At 44.7% G+C, this 21,446-nt stretch overlaps 1 protein-coding gene across 1 annotated transcript in view; it reads right to left on the bottom strand.

Annotated features, from left to right (window-relative positions):
* Positions 1–4,339: 4,339 nt before the first annotated feature.
* Positions 4,340–21,446, bottom strand: part of SLC35G2 (solute carrier family 35 member G2) — a 39,603-nt gene continuing 22,496 nt past the window's right edge. Inside the window, exon 2 of the mRNA XM_088473863.1 lies at positions 4,340–6,318. Within this exon, the coding sequence (XP_088329989.1) occupies positions 5,073–6,302 (1,230 nt within the window). The 5' untranslated portion in view covers positions 6,303–6,318 and the 3' untranslated portion in view covers positions 4,340–5,072. The remainder of the gene's footprint in view (positions 6,319–21,446) is intronic.

Raw genomic sequence — 21,446 nt, 5'->3', positions numbered from 1 at the left:
ATCCTTCTATCCTTCCTCTGCATTACCTATCCTACTGTCCTTCTTTGGCATTACCTATCATTCTGTCCTTCCTCTGCATTACCTATCCTTCTGTCCTTCCTTAGCATTACCTATCCTTTTGTCCCTCTGCATTACCTATGCTTCTGTCCTTCCTCTGCATTACCTATCCTTCTGTCCTTCCTTGGCATTACCTAACCTTCTGTCCTTCCTTGGAATTACATATCCTTCTGTCCTTCCTCTGCATTACCTATCCTTCTGTCCTTCCTCTGCATTACCTACCCTTCTGTTCTTCCTCTGCATTACCTATCCTTCTGTCCTTCCTCTGCATTACCTATCATTCTGTCCTTCCTCTGCATTACCTATCCTTCTGTACTTCCTCTGCATTACCTATCTTTCTATCCTTCCTCTGCATTACCTATCCTGCTGTCCTTCTTCTACATTTCCTATCCTACTATACTTCCTCGGCATTACCTATCCTTCTGTTCTTCCTCAGCATTACATATCCTTCTGTCCTTCCTCTGCATTACCTATCCTTCTGTCCTTCCACTGCATTACCTATCCTTCCTCTGCATTACCTATCCTGCTGTCCTTCTTCTACATTTCCTATCCTACTGTACTTCCTCTGCATTATCTATCCTTCTGTCCTTCCTTGGCATTACCTATCCTTCTGTCCTTCCTCAGCATTACATATCCTTCTGTCCTTCCTCTGCATTACCTATCCTTCTGTCCTTCCACTGCTTTACCTATCCTTCCTCTGCATTACCTATCCTGCTGTCCTACTTCTATATTTCCTATCCTACTGTACTTCCTCTGCATTACCTATCCTTCTGTCCTTCCTTGGCATTACATATCCTTCTGTCCTTCCTCAGCATTACATATCCTTCTGGCCTTTCTTTGCATTACCTATCCTTCTGGCCTTTCTTTGCATTACCTATCTTTCTGTCCTTCTTCTGCATTACCTATCCTTCTGTCCTTCCTCTGCATTACCTATCTTCCTGTCCTTCCTCTGCATTACCTATCCTTCTGTCCTTCCTCTGCATTACCTATCCTTCTGTCTTACCTCTGCATTACCTATACTTATGTCCTTCCTCTGCAGTACCTATCCTTCTGTCCTTCCTTGGCATTACCTATCCTTCTCTCCTTCCTCTGCATTACCTATCCTTCGGTCCTTCCTTGGCATTACATATCCTTCTGTCCTTCCTCTGCATTACCTATCCTACTGTCCTTCCTCGGCATTACCTATCCTTCTGTCCTTCCTCTGCATTACCTATCCTTCTATCCTTCCTCTGCATTACCGATCCTACTGTCCTTCCTCTGCATTACCTATCCTTCTGTCCTTCCTTGGCATTACCTATCCTTCTGTCCTTCCTCTGCATTACCTATCCTTCTATCCTTCCTCTGCATTACCTATCCTACTGTCCTTCTTTGGCATTACCTATCATTCTGTCCTTCCTCTGCATTACCTATCCTTCTGTCCTTCCTTGGCATTACCTATCCTTCTGTCCTTCCTCTGCATTACCTATCCTTCTGTCCTTCCTCTGCATTACCTATCCTACTGTCCTTCTTTGGCATTACCTATCATTCTGTCCTTCCTCTGCATTACCTATCCTTCTGTCCTTCCTTGGCATTACCTATCCTTTTGTCCCTCTGCATTACCTATGCTTCTGTCCTTCCTCTGCATTACCTATCCTTCTGTCCTTCCTTGGCATTACCTAACCTTCTGCCTTCCTTGGAATTACCTATCCTTCTGTCCTTCCTCTGCATTACCTATCCTTCTGTCCTTCCTTGGCATTACCTATCCTTCTGTCTTTCCTTGGCATAACCTATCCTTCTGTCCTTCCTCACCATTGACTATCCCTCTATTCTTCCACGGCATTAACTATCCTTCTGTTCGTCCTCTGCATAGCTGTCCTTCTGTCTTTCCTCAGCATGTGCATACAGTAATTCTCACGAGACATACATGAGCCAGAGGTTTAACAAAATCCCTTGACCTCTAACAGAGGATGTGACGCATAACACGCTTCCACGTCCAATCTTGCATTTATTTAATGTCTATAATTTATTACCGGAAATCTGTAATGTTTGAGGACTGGAGAATGTTTACAGAATTACGTTTTATATTTATGAGTCTTCTTGTGATGCATCTTGTTTGGCAATGGCTGGTTTACAAATGTGAGGTATAAATGGATTAGTGTAGGAGAGGGCTGCATCTGTGGAGTGTGTGCTGTCCTTTATCATCATAAATAAGAACTCTCTATATTTAGTGCTTTTTATGTCATAACATGATAGAACAACACCTTCTTTACTTATTGGGGAACTTTTGTAGCCTTAGTAGTTTATCCATCTCCTGCTTCTGCATAACTTTATAAAAAATGTGCTTGATAAATAGGTCCCTATGTGTTTTTCCACTGATAGAATTTCTGCATGTTTATTATATTGGTGCCTCATTTACTATAGTTAGTGCATTAACTGTTATATTCTTTTTTTGTGTCTAACTTTCTCTGTGTTTTTATGAAAGTTATTCAATGTATTGTTACAGTAACTTTGCTTTTACCATATTGATGTGTGATCCGGCATTGTGGTCTTAGCAGGTAATTTAGGGTCCTACACAGACTCTTCCATTGTTTTATATTTATTCATTAGCCCTCTTCTGTTTGGTAGAATAAAGTTTCCTACAATGTTTTACATATATAAAAAGAGTGAGTGCATCTCTTTTCTTGGGGGTAGAAAGAGACAGAGCAAATAAAGGAGTAAAAAACATTGGAGAGGAAGGAATGGCCTGTGGGGAGTTACGTGGGGTACTTAGAATTTTGGTACAAATATTAGCAAAAGAAATTAAATTAATAATCTGCTTTCAAAAACGTATGTGTGATTTTCTGAAGCTCCCTATGCAATGGCTTTTACTAGATGAAAGTCCCACCAGCATTATCAAACTAGTAATGAATATAATATAACAATTACTCCCTAGTTTTTAGGCTGAATACATCTCAGCATATATGCCAATCTATGCACCAACCAATGACAGGGACCCGGCGGCCTAAAGACTAAACACATTCACTATTTTCAAATAAAGTTTAGTTGAATTCACAACTCCCCTCCACTTCATTATATATAAATTAAAATATATTTTCTTTCTTTATCTATCATAATCACATTGAAGAAAACAATCCCAGTAACCCGGGGCTTCTTAGTTCCAGTCCTTGGGACGCATGTTTTCCTAGTCTCCTCACAGTATCACAAGTGATACATAGGTCAGAAACCTTTGGCAAATATATAATTAGACCCACCTGTGAGTCTTTTAACATGTGTCAGTCAGCAATGAGTACAGCTGTGCTCCAGCAAGGAGATAAGGAAAACATGCACTGTAAAGCTGGGTACACATTAGACGATTTCTCAGACGATATGCCCGATTCCGACGGATTATCGTCAAAATCGTCTAGTGTGTACCAACTATTGGCGGACTATTTGGTCATCAGCCGCATTGTCAGGTCGTCCCTACATGCAGCTCAACCTGACAATGCAGCTGACAACCCCATGTAGTGGGATGCAGCAGGGGCCGACATATCGGGCGGCCGGGCACCGGGTCATCTGTTGTGTATCGGCCGCCCCATAAGTTGGCCCGTTGGCGGGTGAGGGACGTCTGTCACATCATTGGGTACACATATTGTCTAATGTGCATTAGTGTGTAATGTGGTGTTTTTTATTTGTTTTGTTTTATCTCCATTAGTATATTGTGGTGATCTTAGGGATAATAAACACATTCCCAATTTCCTATTCTCATTACTATCTTGTCATAAATAAGGGTAAACTGAATAGTATTTAAGAGAAAAACAGAAAACTTTATTAATTTTAATGGGGTGGTTCTAAATGGGTAAGAAGTTGAACTTTTAGGCAACATTTTATTGTGATTTTTTTGCTCAGTTAATTCCCTACAGATTTTTCCGTCTTTATGCACGTTGTGGGATACTTTTCATTTGCAAGGGTGCTCCTCAAAGCAGGAACGAGGCATGCACCTTGATTTGTGTGAAACAGATCATGGAGACCAAGTAGTATGTGTGCATATGAGGATTTCCAGCACATACTTTATACTGTAACAACGATTTTTGTCTGGCAGTTAGGAAGATGAAACCACCTGAGTCGTCTTCAACCTGCATCACATCTGGCAATATCATTTACAAATAACAATTTTCAATTGTAAAAAAGGGATATTTTGGCACTTAAGAAAGCATGCAAATTGTAACATTGGTCCAACAACTTATAAAGTACCTACTTTCTTAAAAAAAAGAAAATTTAAACATTTCATCATTGCAGTGAAACCAGAAAGATATTACACCAATAACATGTTTTTTAGATATGACTAAAATAATATTGCAAAAATAGTTAAAGTAAAATTTTATACATTAGAAAGACATTTAAATTCATATAATTCTTGATCATTTGAAAATCTCTGTTATATATTCTTCTGCTGCCTTTTGGTGGAAATAAATAGCTTAATAAAGCAGTTTTCTTTTAACTTGCTTGTCGCCAAAAAATAGAAAATTTTCTAAAGTGAATTGAAAATACACTAGTTGTGTCATTCACAGATCCACTCTCACTACACAAGACCTTGGCAAGCTCCTATCAATAACACTGCAGTCACGATATGTTCATATTTAGGAGAACAGTGAAAAAGCTGTAAGTGTAAATACTGTATTCCAACCATAAGGTATCAGAAAAATAAATCATAAGGTTTTCCTAATAATCTTATCAGCTAGTAAATAAATGAATCTGCCCATTAATTCAGCCAAAATGTGGCTTTTTGTAACCAGCAAGATTCAGGGTGGTTCTAATTATAATTATATAACATAATTATATAATAATATAATTATATAATTATATTTGATTACTAGGTTTGCATGTAAAACAAAAAAATAAATAATGTAAAATGTATTTGGAAATATAGGTTTTTCTTTTTTAGTGAACTTGTTTCCAAGCTTTGGAATGGAATCTTGGGTTTAGTCACCTCAAATTTTAAATGTGTGGAAGGCAACACTGTTACAGACACAATACAATCAACATAGAGACTTCAGCCCTCATTTAATGGGAGAATCCAGTATTTCTTGATAATCTTGTCGTCCTAATCTTCCTAAGTAGAATTTGTAACCAGCCAATGCAAACACACTGATGATGATTACTGCCCCGCCTATTATGTCATAAACACTGGGAAACATACGTAACACAAGAAGTTGCAGGATCATAGCGACTACAATCTCCAGGTGCTGCACTGTGCTAACCAAGGCTGGGTGGAACTTATATAGAGCATAATAAACACCGAGGAATGCTACAGTAGAACACAAGCAGATTGCAAGGAGGTAGCCCCAGGTTTCTCCATCCAGGGGGATAATTGGTTCTTGAAGGATAAACATAGTACAGGCTCCCCAAACACTTCCAGTCCACCCAAAGGTAAATAGCGCAGTCCACATGCTGACCTTCTCTTTGATAGACCTATAGACTATCATGGAGAGTGCCGTGGTAAGTCCAGCCATCACTGTCATAGTGTAACCAAAAGCTTCCTTCCAGACACCAAGGAAAGAGTTCTCTTCATTAATGATATTTGGAATCATGACCAAACATGCACCAAATACACTGCAAACAACAGTAATTAAGTCAATGTATGCCATGTGTTCATCTAGCAACAAGAAGGCCAGTATAGCACTGAAGACAGTAGTGGTTGCTCTCCACATGATGGTTCCATTGCTTGGAGGAACAATAGAGAAGGATGTGTAGGCACATGTAATCGAAATAACATTGCATACTCCATAGAAGAATAACCGTAGTCTATACCCAGGTGGCCCAAATGGAGCCTCATTATAGTAACAAACCATTATCACAGACAAAACTTGCATAACAGAGCGGATAAATATTAACTCCAGTGAGGGCACTTTGGAGCGATCAGAAACCAATCTGGTGATAAGTGCTACACACCCATGGGCCATTGCTGACGCAAACAATACAGCCCATATTTTCCGAGATTGAAAGACAGTGCTGTCTGCAAAACTTTGTAACTGCTGGGCAAGATCATTATCGGGATCCCCCGTCTGCTTTGGCCGGGCATCCATTGTCCCAAACAAGGTTCTTCCCTTCTGTTTGGTGTCCCCTAATAATCTTTTTTTGGGGTTCTCCTCCATAAAACCACCATTGTCTTCACTGGTGTCCTCATCTCCTGGTTGAGGGTAATGGGACATGTATTTAACCGTCACAGTGTTGGGATGTATCTTGACTCTTTTCTTGGTTGAGCATGGTTTGGATGGTGAACTTTCCATGTCTTGAAATAGTACTCTACAAAAAAAGTTGAGGAAAAAAGACTTGTTAGACATGTTATTGCAATCCTTTTAATATATAGGACATTTGAACGTCATGCAGCAAAATGTAATTGTAAGATCTCTGCAAACTTCTTTATAAACTATTTTTTATCAATACTGTAATGAAACACAAAATGAGAACACATATTAGTGCTTCATATAAAAAAAATGTGTTAATTTGAAGAGGCAAATGCGTTTTTGCTAACTAGTAAATGATATGGTGATATTAGCTCTACATGGAGCCAACTCAGTGTGTCTACCTAGACGGTACCATTAGTCTTCATAGTGTAACCATAGTGTAATGTAAGCCATCACAATAGGCAAATACAGTGAGAGTTTCCAGTTGCCCAGAAGACAGCCCCCAGAATTGTGGAATGGTGCCCACATCCGGAAAAAAAAAACAAAAACACTTAGCCCGCATCTAATGGCTTACTGTAATCGCTGGCTCCGTATGTCTGAGGTATTACATACTCTGTTAGCGTAACAAATACCTTAACAATCAATTATTGGTAGAATATTATGGGTCTGATTCAGAAGCCTGTCGATGTCAGTTGGAAGCGGATGATTTTTTTCAGTCTGTGCATGTGTCCGAGTCAGACTGTGCATGTGTTCTGAGGGTTTCCACCGGGGATGCAGAGAGAGGCAATTTCAGTGGGCATTCCTGGAGAGGATGGCTAGTCAGATGTGGGTGTGTCACAGTCAGCGACTGCATCTATTTCTGCATTTGCATTTATTCCGGCGGCCATGTTCAGATGGACATTCTGCGCCTCAGTAGGGCTGGTGCAATGTTCGATGGTGTGGCCAATGTGCGTCCGATGGTACATCTCAATACGCAAAGCTAATGGAGACCTCTGTACAAATCCCATTGACTGCGGCATTAGCATAAAGACACAGTCGCACTGCGGTGTAAACACAGTTGTGGCTGCAACAGCGAACACCTGTGAATCAAGCACTATCGGCCTCATTTATCAACGATTTTTCTCACTCAAAACAAGTGATAAAACTCGCTGTGTATGATGCTGGTGCTCCAGCCAATCTGCTCCCAACTGTCATCTTTTTGAAAAATGACAGTTGGGAGCTGATTGGCTGGAGCACCATTTATCATACACTCTCGTTTTGAGTGATAAAACCAGTTGATAAATGAGGCCCTATATTTCTTAGAATATGGAACACACTGATGATGAATAGTAATGGGGTCATGTACAAAGTCTCCTAAGGGGACAGTTTAGAGGAATCTACTAAGACCTATCTCTTAAAGTGCATACACACAAAACTATTTTATGAACGATTATTAACCATTAACCTTGACCAACTTTTTCCTAGCACCAAACAACATTGTGAAATGCTGAAAGATGTAAAAAAAGAACATTTAAAGAAAACTGTCCCGTACTGAGATCTAATAAAAACCTGACTAAAAAGCTCCATAAACATACAAAGATTTAGTTAATGAACGATTTTAGTAAACGATTTTCGTTCACTTTTTTCAAGAGAAAAATGAATGAAAATCGTTTACTAAAATCGTTCATTTACTAAATGTAATGAACGATTTTTTTGAACTACAAACGATTTTTGCATATTCCCTTACTGAAAATCGTTGACTTGGTCAGTCTGACTGAACTACAATCTACAAACGATTTTTGCATATTCCCTTACTGAACTACAAACTACAAACGTGAACGCGCATGAACGATAATTGTTCATCTTTTTAACTCAGAAAGTGAACGATTTTTTCAACGATTGAACGATAAACGATATCGTTATCAATAATCGTTTAAAAAATCGTTGTGTGTGTATGCACCTTAACTCTACAGTACTTCAGTTATACAATGGGAAGTGTGTTTCAAACGGTTGTTTCTGCCTAATGTGATCTTTCCCACTTATAATAATGAATGTAAATTGTCTTCCCATCTTACCTATTTCCATTAGAGAGAGCAACAGGTAAGGAGCATTATGGTAAGTAATGCATGTAGTGTACCTTGCTCACATTTGGGACAAGTGAAGGCTCATTTAAGACCATGAAAAATGAAAATTGTCAGGGTAAATGCTAGTGTGTGATGCCTACGTTGCATCTGTCTGCCAGAGGAGTTGGGCAGATTGGAGAGAACTAGCGGACATAGGGCCTGATTCAGACCCGGTCGCAAGCGCTGAGCGCCCGCAACCAGGTCGATGGTGGCCCAGAGTGCATGCGCACGATGAAGCCGGCTCCGTCGTGTGCATGCGCGAGACCCGGATAGCGACAGGCAATCCGTTGCTCCGGGTCTCGCACCAAAGGGGGCATGCTGTCGATGTTGAGTGACAGCACGCCCCCTTTGGTCGGCGGGCCGGGGGGGTTGCTGCCCAGATGGAGGCGTTCCCATGAAAACGTTTGGGGGTGGCCCCACTGACATCACAAGTGATGTCAGTGGGAGAGCTTTTGGCTCTGTTTGAGCCGAAAGCTCTCTGGGGTTTGAGGCCACGAGACCCTACCACAAGGGTCTCGTCGCAAGCCCGATGGTCGCGATGGTCCATCATCCTGGCCGCTTGCATTAACTGTGGGTGGCAACACATAGCAATGCGAGCGGCCAGGAGGCCGGTCCATAAAAAAAAAAGATGCCCTGATTCAGAGCGAGCGCTCTGTCAGAGCGTCCGGCTCTGAATCAGGGCCACAGTTATGAGGCTATACCAAACAGTGTGCCTGATTCAGGGGTCTACGTACTGAGGGATCTATTTACTAAGCTTTGATAGCAGATAAAGTGAACGGAGATAAGGTACCAGCAAATCAGCTCCTAATTGTCATTTTTCAAACACAGCCTGTGACATGGCAGTTAGGAGCTGATTGGCTGGCACCTTATCACCGTTCACTTTATCTCCTAACAAAGCTTAAATAGACCCCTAAGTCTTGGAGAGAGACAAAGTGGATGGAGATAAAGTACCAACCAATCAGCTAACTGCCACTTTATAGGCTGAGTTTGAAAAATAACAGTTAGGAGCTGATTGGTTGATACTTTATCTCCATCCACTTTATCTCTCTCCAAGGCTTAGCACACAGTGCCTGATTCAGAGCCGGACGCTCTTGAAGAGCGCTCGCTATGAATCAGGGCATTTTGGGGGGTTTTTTTGTTGCGGCCTCCTGGCCACTCGCTAAGCTGTGGGTGACCACTCACAGCTTTAGCGAGCGGCCAGGTGATGGTTTGTGATTGTCACGACCATCGCGACCATCGTGGCTTGTGACAAGACCCTTGTGGTAGGGTCTCATCCGTCGCAAGCCCCAGAGAGCTTCCTGCTCTAACGATACTAATTTTGGTTTGCGTTCCCGAAGGCGTTCCTTCGGGCGTTCCTTCAGGAACGCAAACCAAAATTAGTATCATCATTTTAAAATAAAAAAGTATGAAAATAAAATTGTGATTGATAGAACATAAAAAGTTTCAGCTGATCCCAATGAACAACGGTATCATGAATAATGGACACAATGATAAGATACAAAAAATTCATTCAATAAAAGCTGTATATGATAATATGAGCAATTGCCTACATACATGGTAAATACTTTCTATCTCCCATTAAAATAAACAATTTAGAACCAATTAATAAAAGAAAATCTGCCACAATACCTAAATCTTTTTATGAGGAAATCTTCCAGTTACTAGAGTGGTAAAAATCCCTTGTTGAAAAAAATATATTATGTGTGCACACAATAAGTTAATTTAAGGGAACTTCTCATAATAAGTGAGTTGTGCAGTTTATTTTTTCTTTGATAAAGTCCTGCAGCACTATATTGTAACAAGATGCAGACACAATTTGATAAAAACACCTGCGATGTCTCAATCCACTGGCAACAGCCACATTGTTTCAAAATCTGTCATTCTGCAGCTAGCTGTCAGGGAGTGATCATTTATTAAACGCTGGTACAGGTGAATATATTGTGGTAAAGTTTAGTTCACCTTTATGGAGCATACACACGGTCAGATTTGTCAGACTTGTCAGATTTGTCAGATGAACGATTGAACGATTGAACAATTTGAACGATTTTACCAAAGTTTTGAACGATTTAACGATTTTTGACTGCATTAAAATGAATGGAATCGTCCAAGTCTGACTGCAAACACATCAGATGTCAGATATCGTTATCTGACAAACGGGAACGCGCATTGTAAATCGTCCATCGTTCAGGCATGTCAGATATGTCAGATTTTCCTTCAGATATGAACGACTGAACGATTTTTAAATCGTTATCGTTCATATCTGAAGGAAAAATCTGACAGTGTGTATGCACCATAATGGAGCGTACACACGGTCAGATTTGTCAGACTTGTCAGATTTGTCAGATGAACGACTGAACGATTAAACGATTTGAACGATTTGGACGATTTGAACAAAGTTTTGAACGATTTGAACGATTTGAATGATTGAACGATTTTTAACTGCATTAAAATGAATGGAATCGTCCAAGTCTGACTGCAAACCCATCAGATGTCAGATATCGTTATCTGACAAACGGGAACGCGCATCGTTGATCGTCCATCGTTCAGGCATGTCAGATATGAACGATTTTTCATCAGATATGAACGACTGAACGATTTTTAAATCGTTATCGTCCATATCTGAAGAAAAAATCTGATCGTGTGTATGCACCATTAGAGTGCAAACTGACAGCTTAGTAAATATGATGTAAAAAATATGCCGGCTAATAGCAGTGTTCAGTGTGCCCTTTGTAAATGGCTATGATCCACTGCACTGTGGAACAGACCGTCAATGACAGTGGAGCCAGGTAATGTTTGGTGAGTGCTGCTTACCGCTACCACAAGCTGGGACCTCCGGAGGTCTATAGTGCTGCGGATAATCAATCCAGGGGAGTTCGGCTGCTAGTGGACAGTGTGAGCCGTAGAAACACCGCGCCAATGCGGTCCGGAAGGCTGTTGCCCACTCTGCTAGAAGAGAGCTGATATCAGGTAACGTCCTCAGTGTTAAACAGCCGAAGGGAGGTGGAGCTTGACGCGTTTCTCAGCCACGAACAAGCCCTTGTACGCAGTGGATCATAGCCATTTACAAAGGGCACACTGAACACTGCAAATTTTCTTTTATTAATTGGTTGTAAATTGCTTATTTTAATAGGAGATAGAAAGAAGGGGTGAGCGGGTTCAGATTTCTGAAATCCGAACTCCCCCGAGCCCCCCCCGATCCGAGGCCGATCCGAGTCAGGCTCGACGTTTCCCGCCTGACTCGGATCTGAAATCGAGGTAAAACGTCATCATCCCGCCTTCCGGGTCTCGCAGGTTTTGGATTCTATATAAGGTACCCGCGTCGGCGCCATTTTCTCACTCGGCTGTGGACTGTGAAGAGGGAGGGTGGGAGTTAGGGCTGGCTGGGCTGTGTAGTGTAGTGTAGTGTTGTGCTGTGCTGCTGTTGTCCATAGGGGCTGTGTCCACTGCTCCAAAGTCCATAGGGGCTGGCTGTGTTGTGCTGTGCTGCTGTTGTCCATAGGGGCTGTGTCCACTCCTCCAAAGTCCATTGGGGCTGGCTGTGTTGTGCTGTGCTTCTGTTGTACACAGGGGCTGTGTCCATTCCTCCAAAGTCCATAGGGGCTGGCTGGACTGTGTTGTGCAGTCAGTTGTCCATAGGGGCTGTGTCCACTCCAAACTCCTGTGCAGTGTCCCAGTCCTAAAGGGGTGCTGTAGTGTTGTCCAGGGGGTGCTCTGTCCATCAGGAGTGCTCCCGCCAAGTGCAAAAAAAATAAATATTTTTTCTGTGTTTGTTAATTGTGTGCGCAGTAGCCGCACGTGCATCAACAAAGTAGTGCCAAGTGTGCGCCTGTGTCATAAGTAAAGGGGCGGCTAGCTTGACCGTTAAAGGGTGCTGTAACCCCCAAAGGGCACTCCAAACAAAATAAAAAAATATATTTTTTTGTGTTTGTGAATTGTGTGCGCAGTAGCCGCACGTGCATCAACAAAGTAGCGCCAAGCGTGCACCTGTGTCATAGGTAAAGGGCCGGCTGGCTTGTCCATTAAAGGGTGCTGTAACCCCCAAAGGGCACTCCAAACAAAATAAAAAAATATATTTTTTTGTGTTTGTGAATTGTGTGCGCAGTAGCCGCACGTGCATCAACAAAGTAGCGCCAAGCGTGCACCTGTGTCATAGGTAAAGGGCCGGCTGGCTTGACCGTTAAAGGGTGCTGTAACCCCCAAAGTGCACTCCAAACAAAATAAAAAAATATATTTTTTTGTGCTTGTGAATTGTGTGCGCAGTAGCCGCATGTGCATCAATAAAGTAGTGCCAAGCGTGCACCTGTGTCATAAGTAAAGGGCCGGCTGGCTTGACCGTTAAAGGGTGCTGTAACCCCCAAAGTGCACTCCAAACAAAATAAAAAAATATTTTCTGTGTTTGTGAATTGTGTGCACTGTGGCTGCACGTGCATCAACAAAGGAGCAGCGCCAAGCGTGCGCCTGTGTCCCATAAGTAAAGGGCCGGCTGGCTTGTCCGTTAAAGGGTGCTGTAACCCCAAAAGTGCACTCCAAACAAAATAAATAAAAAAAGGGAGGTGGAGCTTGACGCGTTTCTCAGCCACGAACAAGCCCTTGTATGCAGTGGATCATAGCCATTTACAAAGGGCACACTGAACACTGCAAATTTTCTTTTATTAATTGGTTGTAAATTGTTTATTTTAATGGGAGATAGAAAGTAGGGGTGAGCGGGTTCGGATTTCTGAAATCCGAACTCCCCCGAGCCCCCCTGATCCGAGGCCGATTTGAGTCAGTCTCGACTTTTCCCGCCTGACTCGGATCTGAAATCGAGGTAAAACGTCATCATCCCGCCTTCCGGGTCTCGCGGGTTTTGGATTCTATATAAGGTACCCGCGTCGGAGCCATTTTCTCACTCGGCTGTGGACAGTGAAGAGGGAGGGTGGGAGTTAGGGCTGGCTGGGCTGTGTAGTGTAGTGTAGCATTGTGCTGTGCTGTGCTGCTGTTGTCCATAGGGGCTGTGTCCACTCCTTCAAAGTCCATAGGGGCTGGCTGTGTTGTGCTGTGCTGCTGTTGTCCATAGGGGCTGTGTCCACTCCTCCAAAGTCCACTGGGGCTGGCTGTGTTGTGCTGTGCTGCTGTTGTCCATAGGGGCTGTGTCCACTCCTCCAAAGTCCATAGGGGCTGGCTGTGTTGTACTGTGCTGCTGTTCTCCATAGGGGCTGTGTCCACTCCTCCAAAGTCCATAGGGACTGGCTGTGTTGTGCTGTGCTGCTGTTGTCCACTCCTCCAAAGTCCATAGGGGCTGGCTGGACTGTGTTGTGCAGTCAGATGTCCATAGGGGCTGTGTCCACTCCAAAGTCCTGTGCAGTGTCCCAGTCCTAAAGGGGTGCTGTAGTGTTGTCCAGGGGGTGCTCTGTCCATCAGGGGTGCTCCTCCCAAGTGCAAAAAAAATAAATATTTTTTCTGTGTTTGTGAATTGTGTGCGCAGTAGCTGCACGTGCATCAACAAAGTAGGGCCAAGCGTGCGCCTGTGTCATAAGTAAAGGGCCAGCTGGCTTGACCGTTAAAGGGTGCTGTAACCCCCAAAGTGCACTTCAAACAAAATAAAAAAATATTTTCTATGTTTGTGAATTGTGTGCACTGTGGCTGCACGTGCATCGGAGCAGCGCCAAGCGTGCGCCTGTGTCCCATAAGTAGAGTGCCGGCTGGCTTGTCTGTTAAAGGGTGCTATAACCCCCAAAGGGCACTCCAAACAAAATAAAAATATATATTTTTTTGTGTTTGTGAATTGTGTATGCAGTAGCCGCACGTGCATCAACAAAGTAGTGCCAAGCGTGCGCCTGTGTCATAAGTAAAGGGCCGGCTGGCTTGACCGTTAAAGGGTGCTGTAACCCACAAAGTGCACTTCAAACAAAATAAAAAAATATTTTCTGTGTTTGTGAATTGTGTGCACTGTGGCTGCACGTGCATCAACAAAGGAGCAGCGCCAAGCGTGCACCTGTGTCCCATAAGTAAAGGGCCGGGTGGCTTGTCCATTAAAGGGTGCTGTAACCCCCAAAGGGCACTCCAAATAAAATAAAAAAATATATTTTTTTGTGTTTGTGAATTGTGTGCGCAGTAGCCGCACGTGCATCAACAAAGTAGAGCCAAGCGTGCGCCTGTGTCATAGGTAAAGGGCTGGCTGGCTTGACCGTTAAAGGGTGCTGTAACCCCCAAAGTGCACTCCATACAAAATAAAATATATATTATTTTGTGTTTGTGAATTGTATGCGCAGTAGCCGCACGTGCATCAACAAAGTAGTGCCAAGCGTGCGCCTGTGTCATAAGTAAAGGGCCGGCTGGCTTGACCATTAAAGGGTGCTGTAACCCCCAAAGTGCACTCCAAACAAAATATTAAAATATTTTCTGTGTTTGTGAATTGTGTGCACTGTGGCTGCACGTGCATCAACAAAGGAGCAGCGCCAAGCGTGCGTCTGTCTGTTAAAGGGTGGTGTAACCCCCAAAGTGCACTCCAACAAAAATAAAACATTTTCTTCTGTGTTTGTGAATTGTCTGCACTGTACGTGCATCCTCAAAGCAGCAGCGCCAAGCGTTCGTCTGTCTGTTAAAAGGTGGTGTAACCCCCAAAGTGCGCTCCACAAAGAATAAAAAATTCTTCTTTTTTTTCTGTCTTTGTGAATTGTGTGGGCTGTTGCTGCACGTGCATCAACAAAGGAGCAGCGCCAAGCGTGCGCCTGTGTCCCATAAGTAAAGGGCCGGCTGGCTCATTTCTTAAAGGGTGGTGTAACCCACAAAGTGCACTAGTCTCCAACAAAAATAAAAAATTATTTTCTGTGTTTGTGTGCGCCTTAGCCGCACATATATATCAATATAACATAAATGGAGGACCAAACTTTCTCCAATAAAAATAAAATAGGGAAAGATCAAGAACTACTTCCTCTTAGTGCTGAAGCTGCTGCCACTAGTCATGACATAGACGATAACATGCCATCAACATCGTCTGCCAAGGCCGATGCCCAATGTCATAGTAGAGGGCACATACAATCCCAAATGACAAAGTTCAGGAAAATGACCTTGAAAAAAACATTTAAATCATCTGAAGAGAAACGTAAACTTGCCAATATGCCATTTACGACACGGAGTGGCAAGGAACGGCTAAGGTCTTTCCCTATGTTCATGACTAGTGGTTCAGCTTCACATGACAATGGAAGCCCTCCTCCCACTAAAAAAAATCAAACGAGTTAAGCTGGCAAAAGCACAGCGAAGAACTGTGCATTCTAAGAAGATATCTCAAATCCCCAAGGAGAGTCCAAGTGTGGTGGCGGTTGCGATGCCTGACCTTCCCAGCACTGGACGGGAAGAGGTGGCTCTTTCCACCATTTGCACGCCCCCTGCAAGTGCTGAAAGGAGCACCCACAGTCCACTTGCTGATATGCAAATTGAAGATGTCACTGTTGAAGTACAACAGGATGAGGATACTGGTGTAACTGGCGCTGAGGAAGTTGGCGAGGAGGATTCTGATGGTGATGTGGTTTGTTTAAATCAGGCTCCGGGGGAGACAGTTGTTGTCCGTGGGATGAAAAAGCCCATCACGGTCATGCCTGGGCAGAAGACCAAACATTCCACCTCTTTGGTCTGGCAATATTTCTATCCAAATCCGGACAACAACTGTCTTGCCATATGTACCATATGTAAAGGTGAAATAAGTAGGGGTAGGGATGTTAATCACCTATGAACATCCTCCCTTATACGGCACCTGCAGCGCGTTCATAAAAAGTTACTGTCAAGTTCAGAAACTTTGGCTAAGACCGTAACACCTAAATCCCGTTGTCCTGTTGTATCCAAGCGCCTGCAAACCACACCGTGAACTCACGCCTCGTCAATTTCCTCCTTAGTCAGGATCGGAAGTAGTCCTGCAGTCCATGTCACTGGCATGACTGACTCTCCTATCCGGGATTCCTCCGGAGGATCCTGCATTGCTACGCCTCCTGCTGCCGCTGCTGCTGTTGTTGCTGCTGGGAGTCATTCATCATCCCAGAGAGGAAGTAGGAACACCACTACTTTTACTAAACAATTGACCCTCCAACAGTCCTTAGCGAGGAGGATGAAGCACGACAGCAGTCATCCTGAAGCAAAACGTATAACTGAGGCCTTGACTGCTATGTTAGTGTTAGACGTGCGTCCGGTATCTGCCATTAGTGCAGTGGGATTTAGACAATTGATGGAGGTAGTGTGTCCCCGGTTCCAAATCCCGTCTAGATTCCACTTCACTAGGCAGGCGATACCGAGACTGTACAGAAACGTCAGAAAAAGTGTCCTCAGTGTCCTGAAAAATGGGGTTGTACCCAATGTCCACTTAACCACGGACATGTGGACAAGTGGAACAGGGCAGACAAAAGACTATATGACTGTGACAGCCCACTGGGTAGATGTATCACCTTATGCAGCAACAACAGCAGCGTCACCAGTAGCAGCATCTCAGAAAAGCCAGCTCGTTCCAAGGCAGGCTACGCTGTGTATCACCGGTTTCAGTAAGAGGCACACCGCCGACAACCTCTTAGAGAAACTGAGGGAAATCATTGCCCAGTGGCTTACCCCACTTAGACTCTCCTGGGGATTTGTGATATCTGACAACGCCACCAATATTGTGCGGGCATTACATCTGGGCAAATTCCAGCACGTCCCATGTTTTGCTCACACAATAAACTTGGTGGTGCAGAATTTTCTGAAAAGCGACAGGGGCGTGCAGGAGACGTTTTGGGTGGCCCGAAAAATTTCTGGCCACTTTCGCCATTCAGCGACTGCGTGCCGAAGACTGGAGCGCTAGCAAACACTCTTGAACCTGCCCCGCCATCACCTGAAGCAAGAGGTTGTGATGTGGTGGAACTCAACCCTCTATATGCTTCAGAGGATGGAGGAGCAGCAAAAAGCCATTCAAGCCTATACATCCACCTATCATAGGCAAAGGAGGGGGCATGCACCTGACTCAAGTGCAGTGGAGAATGATTTCCGTGTTGTGCAAGGTTCTCCAGCCCTTCGAACTTGCCACACGTGAAGTCAGTTCAGACACTGCCAGCTTGAGTCAGGTCATTCCCCTCATCAGGCTTTTGCAGAAGCAGCTGGAGAAAGTGAAGGAGGAGCTAAGACGGAGCGATTCCGCTCAGCATGTGGGACTTGTGGATGAAGCCCTTCATTCGCTTTGCCAGGATTCCAGGGTGGTCAATCTGTTGAAATCAGACCACTACATTTTGGCCACCGTGCTCGATCCTAGGTTTAAAGCCTATGTGGTGTCTCTCTTTCTGCCGACACAAGCCTGCAGAGGTGCAAAGACCTGCTGGTGAAAACACTGTCAGCTGAAGCGGAACTTGACATGTCAACAGCTCCTTCTTCATTTTCTCCCGCAACTGGGGCTGCCAGGAAAAAACTTAGGTATCCTAAGCAACCCTCTGGCGGTGATGCAGGCCAGGCAGGACCAAGTTTGGACATCTGGTCCGGAATGAAGGACCTGGCAACAGTTTCTGACATGTCTACTGTCACTGCATATGATACTGTCACCATTGACAGAATGGTGGAGGATTACATCGGTGACAGCATCCAAATAGGCATGTCAGACAGTCCGTACCTGTACTGGCAGGAAAAAGAGGCAATTTGGAGGCCCCTGTACAAACTGGCTCTATTTTACCTGAGTTGCCCCCCCTCCAGTGTGTACTCCAAAAGAGTGCAGCTGGGAACCTTGTCAGCGAAAGGCGTAGGAGGTTGCTTCCACAAAATGTGGAGAAGATGATGTTCATAAAAATTCATTACCAACTCTCCCAGGGAGACCAGCCTCCAGAATGTACAGAGGGACCAGTGGTGGTGGATTCCAGTGGGGACGAGTTAATAGTCTGTGAGGATGAGGATGAACACAACACTGAAGAGGGTGAGGAATCGGTGGATGAGGAGGATGAGGACAACATCTTGCCTCCGTAGAGCCAGTTTGTGCAGGGACAGATTAATTGCCAGCTTGTTTTGTGGGGGCCCAAACGAACCAATCATTTCAGCCACAGTCGTGTGGCAGACCATGGCGCTGAAATGATTGGTTTGTTAAAGTGTGCATGTCCTGTTTATACAACATAAGAGTGGGTGGGAGGGCCCAAGGACAATTCCATCTTGCACCTCTTTTTTTTCTTTGCAATATGTACTGTTTGGGGCCTAGTTTTTCAAACTGTCATCCTGTCTGCCACTGCAGTGCCACTCCAAGATGGGCCACGTGTTTGTGCCGCCCACTCGTGTCGCTTAGCATAGCCTTTTGGACATAAAAACACTATTGTGAGGTGTGAGGTGTTCAGAATAGACTGGAAATGAGTGGAAATTAATGTTATTGAGTTTAATAATAGCATAGGAGCAGAAAACCAACACATTCTGTGATTTTAGCTGTTTTTATGCTTTTTAAAAAAAAAATACAGATCCTAAACAGAAAACCCAGAACCCAAAACACGGAAGGGTGGTTTTGGCAAAACCAATCCAGATCCAAAACACGAAGAAAGATCCAGATCCAAAACCAAAACACAAAACACGAAAAGTGGCCGGTGCACACCCCTAAAAAGTATTTGCCATGTATGTAGGCAATTGCTCATATTATTATATACAGCTTTTATTGAGTTGAATTTTTGTATCTTATCATTGTGTCCATTATTCATGATACCGTTGTTCATTGGGATCAGATGAAACTTTTTATGTTCTATCAATCTCAATTTTATTTTCATACTTTTTTATTTTAAAATGATGATACTAATTTTGGTTTGCCCTTCTTCTTTCTGATTTTTTCTGTTTTGCCATTTACATAAGATCCAGCTCTTTAAGCTTAGCAGCAGCAACCAATCTTCAAGTATCAGATATTGTTAATTATACCACATAGAATCTTGAGTCACGCTAGCGCCTGGTGAGGTTTTATCCTTTGTGTGTTCCTTCGGGAACGCCTCCGTTTGTGTAGCCACCCCCCTCCCCGCCTACAAAACGTGGCGAGCTGTCGATCAACATCGACAGCCGCCCCTATTGTAGTGAGTCCCGGAGCGAGAGAATTTCTCTCTCGCTCCGGGTCTTGCGCATGTGTGCGGCATGCAGCGCGCGTGCGCAGTACCCCACCAGGCCCATAGTCCCATCAGAGTACCCCAATCAGGCCCATAGTCCCATCAGAGATTAAGGCAATGGCGATGTTTATGCAGTCGAGCGATTATATGTGGTCTGTGCATGTGTTTGAGTCTCACTGTCATGCATCAGGTTTCATTACCAATGTCACTCACAGTGAGGATTTATACACAAAGTAATTGACAAGCAGGGACCATTTGTGGGCGGCAACAGGGGGGTGGCGACTCAAACACAGGCGTGTCGTGACGGTTTTTCTGGGTGGGTCTCTGTCTGTGACTGCCATTGTAAAAATTACTCTGGTGTTTTAATTCCTGCAGCCATTCTGCAGGTATGCAATCGGGAAGCCGACTGCCTAAATACCGGCAGCCGGCTTCCCGACTGTCATATCCCAGCAAGGGTGAAATGCCGGGCGTCTAGATGTAGACGCCCGCATTTCCCCGATGCCGGGAGACCGGCGCCCGGCATCCCGATCGTAGTGAGGCCGGGCACCGCGAGCGGACAGCCGCGGGGGGGAGGGTTAGGTTTAGGGCTCCCGGGGGGGACTTAGGGTTAGGCACCCCCCCGGGAGGGTTAGGGTTAAGCTAGGGGGAGGGACGGTTAGGGTTAGGCACCCCCGGGGGGGACTTAGGGTTAGGCACCCCCCCGGGGGACAGGTTTAGGCAGCGGGGAAGGGGGTGGTTAGGGTTAGGCACTTAGAGGGGGGATTAGGGTTAGGCACTTGGGGGGGAAGTTAGGGTTAGGCACCCCTAAGGAGGGTTAGGGTTAGGGGGGTTAGGTTAAGTTAGTAGATACTCACCTATCCACGATCGGGATTTCCAGCTCTGTCGGGCTTCCGCTGCTTCGAACTCTGCTCATGTCGGGCTGCAGCCGGCGGTATTTCATACCCATTCCATTCTGCATAACCATAGGGTTACTGAGAAGGCTAATTATCAACTGATCTGTGCCGATGATGGTTCTTTGTACTCAGGGCCTCATTCAGATTGGATCGCAAGTCTGCGTATGCACGCACCCGGCTGAGGTTTGCATTCTACGCATGCATGTGCACCGCACCGCGCGTGCACGAACCGGCCTCTGTGATCGCAAAAGCGAACGCAGCGGATATGCAGAGCCATCACAGAGTGATTGACAGGAAGCACCATTTTGGGATGGAGAGGGGGGTTGGTCGATGGTACACAGGCGTGCCAGTGCGTTTGAACGCCATTACAGGGGTGTGCATAATTAAACTCCTGCGATGGCAAACGCAGCCAGAAGTCTAGATGGGTCAGCTCAACCACAACTGTGCGTGGTATGCAGCCAGGCATCCTGACTGTCTAATCCCGGCAAGCATCTAATGACAGGTGTCGAAATCCCAACAACTGTCATAAGGTCTACACTGGGAGCCTGACACCTGGCTTACCAATCGAAGGTAAGCTGGGCGCGGGGGGAGGGTTAGGTGAGGGGCTCCTGGGGGGAACTTAGGGTTAGGCTTCCCCAAGGGAGGTTAGAGTTAGTCTAGGGGAAGGGGGGGTTAGGGTTAGGCACACCCGGGGGGAGGTTAGGGCTAGGCACCCCCCGGGAGGGTTAGGGTTAGGCTGCCGAGAAGGGGGGGTTAGGTTTAGGCACTTAGATGGGGGTTAGGGTTAGGCACTTGGGGGGGAGGTTAGGGTTAGGCACCCCTAAGGGCGGGTTAGGGTTATGGGGGAGGTTAGGTTAGTAAATAGAAAAAATACTCACCTGTCGAGATCTTCACTGCTGGGCTTCCGCTGTCGGGATTCGTACCGCCGGCCATGCGGACAGCGGTAAATCATACTGATTCCCTGTGCGTATGGGTCCAATGTTACCGATGCTTTTGCTGACTTGCGGATGCATGTAATGGGAAGTGGGCAGCTTTATACAGTGGTGGGTGTCTTGGTATAGCGCTGCGATTGCATTAATTTGCATAATTTTATAGCCATATTCAATCCAGGTGTGGGGCAACAGACGTGGTCATTTAGGGGTAAATTTACTAAAATGGGAGTTCTATTTAAGAAGTGATGTTGCCCATAGCAACCAATCAAATTCT

The sequence above is a fragment of the Taudactylus pleione genome, unplaced genomic scaffold (genome assembly GCF_031769625.1).
Source record: "Taudactylus pleione unplaced genomic scaffold, aTauple2 ptg000142l, whole genome shotgun sequence".
Taxonomy (NCBI): Eukaryota; Metazoa; Chordata; class Amphibia; order Anura; family Myobatrachidae; genus Taudactylus; species Taudactylus pleione.
This window is presented reverse-complemented; position numbering and strand designations above follow the sequence as displayed.